General features: G+C 44.9%; 1 protein-coding gene across 1 annotated transcript in view; it reads right to left on the bottom strand.

Moving 5' to 3' along the window:
- Nucleotides 1-8516, bottom strand: part of LOC103804779 (neogenin-like) — a gene marked incomplete at its 5' end in the record, with an annotated part of 119985 nt that overhangs the window by 34707 nt on the left and 76762 nt on the right. Inside the window, 3 exon segments of the mRNA XM_009077408.1 lie at nt 869-1017; nt 1505-1659; nt 5692-5911. Of these exon segments, the coding sequence (XP_009075656.1) occupies nt 869-1017; nt 1505-1659; nt 5692-5911 (524 nt within the window).

The raw sequence follows: 8516 nt of genomic DNA, 5'->3' as shown, positions 1-8516 counted from the left end.
TGACACCTCTGTGTGGCACCTGCAGGTCCAACCCACACTCAGAGCCAGGACTTGCAAAGATGCCAACCATGAGTTTACACTTTACCTATCCAACTTTACCTATCCAATTTAAATCCTGACATGGACACAGGTCTTGCACATGAAGAGAGATCTGCAAACTTGCCCATGAGCAGAACCAATGGCTATAATTTGAGCAGCAGGATGCATTAGTAGAAAGGGTAATTTTTCTTTGATGAATGCAACATCCCTATTTAAAAACTGATGTGAAAAAGTATTTAAAAGCTAACAAAAATATTCTTCCCTTTGCTTTTAAAAGCTGAGATCATACTTGTATGATGGGAAATTACATGGGATTAATCCTCCTGAAGCTGTGATTTTTCTCAGGTGGCAGCAGAACACACTGGAGGCTGCCAGTACAATCGTAAGAAAATTGAATCAATTAGATGCTCAGCAGTACCAAAACATCAATCACTGGGTCCAAGAACTCAAGAAGTAAGAACAGTTCAGATTAAGGACCATGCTGAGATCAGTAGTTAGCCTCATTAACCAGAAACCAGTCTACAAATCTGTGCAAGCAGCTTTTGTATCACATGGACCAGAACTGTTACACGGTGACGTGGCTGTTATTTGTGTTCTCCTCTTGTGGATGATGGACTTCCCCAAGAGCTACCTGATGCTGACTATCAAAACAGGGCATCACTAAAAAACACATGCATTTCATGCTGGAAGTATAATTTGAAATATTTCCATATTTTAGGCTAAAGGATTCAGTCTCTCAGGGACACAAACACTTTGCAAGGTGTTTCTAGAGATCTCAGAGGTAACGTAAGCGCAAAGGCTGTTAGTGGATGTGTGTCAGGCTCTGTACCTGTTCTGTGTCCTGTCCCTTCTCCATGTAGTAGAGCTTGTAGTTCTGGATCTCTCCGTTGCCCGAGAGCGGTGTCTCCCAGCTGAGGCTGACGGAGGTGGGGGAGTTGGCGTGTGCGCGGATGTTGGGCGCTGGGCCGGGCAGCTGGACTGGAACACAGTGAGGAACAATGCTAGGCACCAGCTTGGCCAGGGCTGCTCCCAGCAGCAGAGCAACCCCATTTCTGATCACCCCTACTGAAAAGATGGGGATGTTTTCCCATGGACTCACTGGAGGGTGGAAAGGTGGCACTAAATTTCTGAAGGAGATCCTGCTCCCTGGGCCAGCCCTTTTGTCTGGAATGATCCTAACAAATGGCAGACTTGGCATTTGCTGGGAGGTTTTTTCCCTTTTTCCATTTTCAATGACAATTTAGAAGTATTCCTTTTATAACAGTTTAGAGAATTTAACAAGGAATGTCTGATGCACTTCTTAATGGTGAGATTAAATCATACAATCCCACCCACCTGGAAACTATGGTCTGCAAGTGCAACTTTTACGAGCATCAACTTCTGGGAAAGGTCATCAATGGAGCAAACAAAAACTAAAATAAAAATCAATCCCAAAGTGAGGCAAACTTGAAATATTCCAGCTCACCCTCAGGCTGAGTTGCCACCTTCAGCGGTGCCGAGCTCTCCCCGGGGCCATGCTTGTTCTGAGCCACAACTCGGAAGACATAAACTGTTTCTGGCATCAGGTTTTGGATCATCACTTGTGTCTCTCCAGGACGAGTTGTATTTTCAACACGTTCCCTTTAGGAAACAAAAGGTTTGGGCACAGAGACAACCACTGGTTAGCAAGAGGAATTTTGAGGTAAATAAGGAGTAGTCCTGTTTGAACACATCCAGTGAGTTAAGGATGTGGTGGTTTACACTCTGCTCTCTGCACAACACAACAGTAATATCCCAAAATTGCTGGTGACAAACTGCTTTGAATGTTGTAACTTCCCTTTGGATAAAAATAAAGGCACAGAAGTAAAAAAAAATAATGACTTGACACCACCAAACTCGAAGAAGTTTCTTTGTTATTCCCATAACAGCAAGTGATAATTCACAGTGACAGTTTATCCTGCAGCCCTGAAGCCAGAAGAAAAGCTATTTCAGCAGCACACACAGTCTGGCGAGATTTAGGGCAGCTCTGTGAATATTGTGGGGCTGCTTTTTGTGTGTTTTTCAAAGGAGCTGTTTAATGTATTCTTCTACCTCCAAACTTCGCTCAGTTCTTCCCTAACGCCTGGATTTGTCAGGAGCACCCAAGGGCAGATGGCACCAACACTGGTACCACAAGAGTGGAGGGAACAGAAGGCAACACTCTCCTTCAGGCTGATGTGTGAGTGCTCACACTTGTCTTGTGCACGTGGAAGTGACTTTTACTGGACCTGAGTGGAGATGCCAACTCCCAGCAACACCACGGAGACAGATCCAGGCTACTGGACACCCCATCAGTCTGCAACGAGTGTGCTCTGCATGGGAAGAGGCATCTCTGTCAGGCCAACCTCTGGCCAGCCAAAAGCCAGAATATAGCTGGGAAAACAGACACAGTGTGTGGAGGCAACTGGAAGGGTCATTACCTAGTGCTCTGTGACCCTCCCGGGTGCTTCCCCTGCAGAACCACAGCCTCGCACCCAGTGACATTCAGGAAACCCAATGAGTTCTTATCAAGCTGAGGGGAGGATTAAAAGATTAATCATCAACTAACAGCAGCCTTTATTTCCAAGACTCTGCCGCTGGCACCTGCGCTCGGGAACGCACACACCGTCCCTCCTCCCCCAGCACAGCTCCTACTCCCTGTGCATGCCAATAGCAGCAGAGTTACACAAGCAGAAATCAAAACCTTCCCACTGAGAAAATCAAGAGGAATGTGCCTGCTTTGAATACAATCCTTCCCCTTTTGTCTGCCAGACCCTGTTTGGCTCTGCAGCAGGGAGTGCTGAGTCTCCGTCCCCATCGAAAGCATTTTCAATGCAGAAACCCAGGCAAGATCACCCCCAGAGCCTCCCCATCCTACCTTCCAGCCACTCTGCCTTCGTGACGATGCCAAAATCCCCATTTTTAATTTATTTTTTTATAAACCAGCCAGTGTGGTTGATTTAGCATAACCTGGCTGAAAACATTCTGAAATCCCTGTTGATTTCTGCACTGTTAGGCTGTATCTATAGAGAGGGAAACAATACCCTCCCTGTAACTAAACATCTCTTTACACCCATTTTCTAGAATGTTCCCCTTCGTGAAGCTGAGCTAAAATGGCACTGAAGAAACAGCTTCATTTATTTCAGATTTTTATGCATTTTCACTGGTCATTTTCCCACTTCTATCAGATGTTTTCCTGAACGTTTTCAAACGGAGTTTCCTTTAAGACATGCCTTAGCGACCAGGATGGGAGCTGAAAGCCCAGACCAAGTGCCAGCAAATTCACAGCTGTGGAATAATATCCAGCTCCCATTGACATGCAAAATATTGCATTTTCTGCCTCAAGTGTAAATGCACTCCCTGATGTTATCTAGGAAAAAAGATAACCAGCAAACCAAGGCTATTATTGAAAATTAGAACAGAAAAAAAAAAATCGAAATTGTTTCACTGGAAAGACAACATTTATCAGAAATAAACAGACACATCAAAGCACTGCAATTTTCAGTAATAACCAGGAATGTGCTTTCACAACAACATGGTAAAAATATGGTGAGATTAATCTAATTCAGTGCTGCATGAAGCTCTCCCTTACACTCTTCCCTGGGGAGCCTGGAGCACCTTCTTCGATGCCGACGTGCCCAGGTAGGCCTGGCAGGGGCACAGCAGATGGACTGCAAGAATGGCTTTGTCACCTACAGATCATAGTGACTAGCTCTGGCTCCAGTTTAATGCCCAATTAAAGAGCTTTGTAAACCCCAGTTAAGGTTCACAACAGCTATCAAGTACCTAAGGGAAGAGCCTTCAGTTCAACCCCGAAACATGTGTTCATCTGGAAACGTGAACTTTGAATTCACACTTATATATAAATAACAACCTTCTGGGAATTATTAAGGAGGGAACACTGTCTGTGCCAGCCATGTCAGCTGTGGAGCCTGGCAGGGAGCTCGAGAGACATTTTGACAGTGTGATTACACACAATTAAACTCCATTTTCCGTGTTTGAAGCACACTATGGTGAACCATGAATTTAACAGCATTTGCATATCTCACACGTGCAATTTACCCTCTCGTACCAGCAATGTGCTGGCTACTGCTTTTATTTTTGTCAGATCTTCAAGCCTGGAGTTCTTCTGCCTGAGTGCTTGTCTAAAGCTTCACAGAATTCAATCTCCTCCCCAGCACATTTAAATTTTCACACCCTTTCCAGGGGAACTCCCTTCAGTGTGGAATACCTAACACCAGGGTGAAATAACCTGTAACTATATACTCCATGGACTTTTTCATTTTCCACCAGTTTGATTTAAAAGGTAAATAAATCAAACACCTGGTTTGATCACTGCTCAAATACAACAGTGAAGAGAAAACACTTGGGTTACTAAAAGGAGCAGTAATGCAGGCACTGAAAATGGTGAGTAGGAAAAATACACCAGTGTGAGGAGATGGTACATATGCACTTAAACCACAGCAAATGTACAATCATCTATAATTCAGGGCCTGCAAAGTGACTGTTTATGCAGTATTTGTAATGCTGAGGAGGGAAGGAGAATAGCACAGCCAAACCTGACTGTAACACTCCCTGATTTCTGAGTGCTCAGGTGTGCATGGCAGTAACTAAGAGACATTTCCACCAGGCCCAAACAACTCCTCAAAAGTACCATGGAACATCAAAAAAAATGGCAATCAGAATTTTTCCCTTTGCTTTCCTGAAAGGGACACGTTCCACTAGCCCAGGCTGCTCTCAGCCCCATCCAACCTGTCCTTGAACACCTTGAATATTTCTAAAGTAAGGTGGCAGTACTAGAAAAAAACAGCATTTGTGAGGCAAAGAAAGTGTTACTAATTGCTTCAATTAACAGCCATGAGCCTGGACAAAAGGACTAGCCACAGAATTAAGAAAGAGTAGGAATTCCCCACAAGCAGCAGTGCGTTTTCTGTTCTCTTCAAATGACTTTGTTAAGTTTTGAGTCTCACACTCTCATCAGTAAAGAGACAGATAATTTTCTCTTGAGTAATAAATCTGATAAGCTAATTTGCAACTAATTAAGCATTGCGCCAAATGACTGTTAGCTCCAACTTCCCCAAACTTATCACCACCGTTTGAAACTGTAATTCTGAGCAGGAGATCCCATCAGGAAGGAAAACCAGTAGATTGATACTATCCATTAGGATAATATGTCAAACGCTTATGATTGTGAAGCATTCATCAAATTCTTGTGTACAGGAACTAGTAGGAGAGAATCAACACTTAACCAACACCTAGCACAGCGTTTCCCCAACACCTACCACATGGCTGTCCCTGGAATCAGAGCACATTCACAGGGTTTGAAAGCTTGACGTGCCTCTCGCTCTCCCCAGCACATGGTTTCCAGAGGATGTCTCAGTGCCCGCTGAGGATGGCACCGACAGCAGTGTCAGTGCTCCTGAAGAGGTGTGAGAGGCTCTGCTGCTCTGTTCCTAACAGGCTGCTAAAAGCAGGTAGCAACTGTTTGCAGTCAATCAAACCATGCACAACATGCTCTAAGAATTCCTATGTGCAGCAACAAAGCAAACAGAAATCAGAAATTACCGACTTTGGGTTTAGAGTTCTTCCAAGCACGGCCGGCACGAAGAAGAGCCAGGAAAGAGCATGACTTGTTTTCCACATTAAGGTCTTTACCTGTTTATCCCTTCCTTGGTGTAGAAGATTGAGTAGGTGAGGTTGTCTCCCTGAGGGTCCGACACGGGTGTCCTCCACGTCAGCCTGATGAAGCGCGTGGAGACGAGCGTGGCCACGACGTCCCGCGGGGCTGAGGGCAGTGGTCCTGTTGTCGCTGGTGCTAGATGGTCATTAGTGGCACTGGTCAGTGAAGTGGGAGGTAATGTTGGGATGGCAACATCTTGTCATGTGCAAACATTGGGGAATATGAAGGGCAAACATCACCACGGTTTAAAAAAAAAAAAAGACAAAAGAAAAAAAAACACAAAAGAAATAAACAAAACCACGATGGGAAACAAAGGAAAATGAACACACAAAAAAGGCCATTAAACTGAAGGCTGACATGCAGGCAGAGGTAACTACTGACCACTAATGGGTAGTACAGGACACGTCACTGTCGAGCAAGCAGACCAAATCTCCATTGTAATGGAAGTGGCAGGGGAAAGGGAAGGGTGAAACCGAGAATAGAATACACCTCAGGAGAGGAGATACCAGCAGCAAACAGGATTGTCACTGCTTTGTAAACCACATGTAAACCAAAGGTTTCCCAGTAAAACCCCAACTTGTATTCATTATTCAAAACCACATCCAGACCCGATTTTCTACTTCAGCTCATCAACATGCAGAATTCAATTCTATTATTCTCAATCATAAAAACTGACAGATGAATACACAAAATTCATTTAAGTGCAAACTCATCCAGGTTGTGCAATTATCCCATTTCACATGGAGTTGCTTTCTGAACTGGTTGGGTTCTGCCACTACTGGAGACAATCCCACACACTCAAACTACAGCCTTTTTCCCTCCCTCGCTGAAGTCACTGTGTTCCTGCTGTCAGTGCTCTTCTTCCCTCCCATAACACCTATTCCATCCCTTTACACAGACACTAACAAGCACGAACAATTCTTGCTCCAGATTATACCCAGACTTTCCAAACTTTTTAGCGTAAGTCATGTCATTTTCCTGCGTTGCTACTTCCAAGCCAGGACAAATCCCAGGGATTATTGCATTAAAAGGTTGGCGAGTTAGCAGCACAAGCTGCACTGTACCAAGAGCTGCTTTCCAAATCCTATTAAAGCAATCCATCCAGTAAATCTAACAGTAATATTCTGAGCAGCTGGACCCCAATTACCACCAAGTGTTACAAGCAGCACAATTAGTAACAAAACCCAAAAGCTCAGGACACCCCGAATTTTTCTGGATTTCTAACTATTTACCAAGCTTAAGAATTAGTAACAAAACCCAAAAGCTCAGGATACCCCGAATTTTTCTGGATTTCTATTTACCAAGCTTAAGCCACCTGATGACTTTTTCCACATGGGAATCCACACTGCCAAATACATTTATTCACTTATTAATTATGGAAACTAACTAAAATGGCTCTGATTTCTCCCAGAACGAAGTTCAGGACTAGTGGAGCTGTTCCTGCAAGCTGCAGCTTCTGCACCTGATGTACTACCAGAACATGAGGACTTGTGACTCAACAGACAAGGAGAAAGCTGCCCACAAAATAACCCCCTGACTAAAGCAGAAAACATTGTCTGAACAACCAAACCTTCGGCCTGACATCATCTCAGCAGCACTGAGAAGCCTGATTTAACAACCACCTGATTTTAAACTCTGAGAAACACACTGTCACTCAAAGCATCAGCTCCCACATGCGTCTGGAATTGGCAGAACTCTCACTTTTCTATTTCTTAGGTAACTCCTGACACTGATGCAAGAATAAACCATTGGTCTTCATCAGATGTGCACAGAGTAACACCAGTCCATGGGCAGAACTCTGAGACAGACTCCCAGAGCCAGGCACACACATCTTTTGCTATGCAAAATACGGATCACAGACAGACACGTACTCAAGGGCATCTTCTTAATTATCTTTTCCACACTCTAATAGCTAAAGATCCCAATTAAGGATTCTCCAGCAGCCCCTCCCGATCAATAGATGACACCATTAATTTCAAATTCATTGCAAAATCTATTTTTATCTAAACCCCCCATTTTTATGTCCCATAATTAGATTTCTTGCAGAAATGCACCACATTTAGCTCTTCTTCTGAACTCAGCCAGGGCCCCATGCCCCCAGGGATAACCTTGATCTGCTATTGGAGATCACTCAGTAGAGGATATTCCATTCTATAGCTTCACCCCCGTTCAGTGGTACAGTACAAGTTACCAGGGAGCAGCAGCAGCATCTTGGGGCAGGAAAGGTTCTAGCTAAAGCCATCAGCACTTGCAGTTACTGCTGTAACCCAACTCCAGCCTACACCACCACCATTCCCCAAAGCAGCCAACACAGGAGTGGGCTGTAGACAACTTCAAGACAAAATACAGAAACACCATCCTGGCCTGCAGAGCTGGAATTGGGAAAGCCAGTGGATGGTGGGATGTGTGGAGAGCTCCCACTGTCACCCTGAGGGGGGTGAAGCCTGACCAGCAGCTCAGGTAATGGGTGGCATCGCCCAGGGCTTGATTCTGGGACAGGGAGGGTTTTCTACCTTCACCAGTGACCTGGATGATGGGAGAGAGAGCACCCAGAGCAGGTCTGCAGGTTGTTCCGGGATGGGAGAAGCAGCAGATACACTGGCAGAGAGAGATCCAACAGGTTGGAGAAGGGGCTGGTGGGAACCTCTGAGTTCAACAATGCCAAATGCAGAGCCCTGATCAGGGCCAGGGGATCTTCCCAATGATCACCAAGTGGTCATTCAGTACCACATCTGTGGTCCTGGCTACATTAACCATGGGCCTCTCTGTGTGTAAATCTGAGCCCACGGTTAACAGCTCC

Source organism: Acanthisitta chloris, unplaced genomic scaffold, assembly GCF_000695815.1.
Source record: "Acanthisitta chloris isolate BGI_N310 unplaced genomic scaffold, ASM69581v1 scaffold8406, whole genome shotgun sequence".
NCBI classification, from domain to species: Eukaryota; Metazoa; Chordata; class Aves; order Passeriformes; family Acanthisittidae; genus Acanthisitta; species Acanthisitta chloris.
Note: the sequence above shows the minus strand (reverse complement) of the source record. Positions and strands in the feature narration are given on the sequence as shown.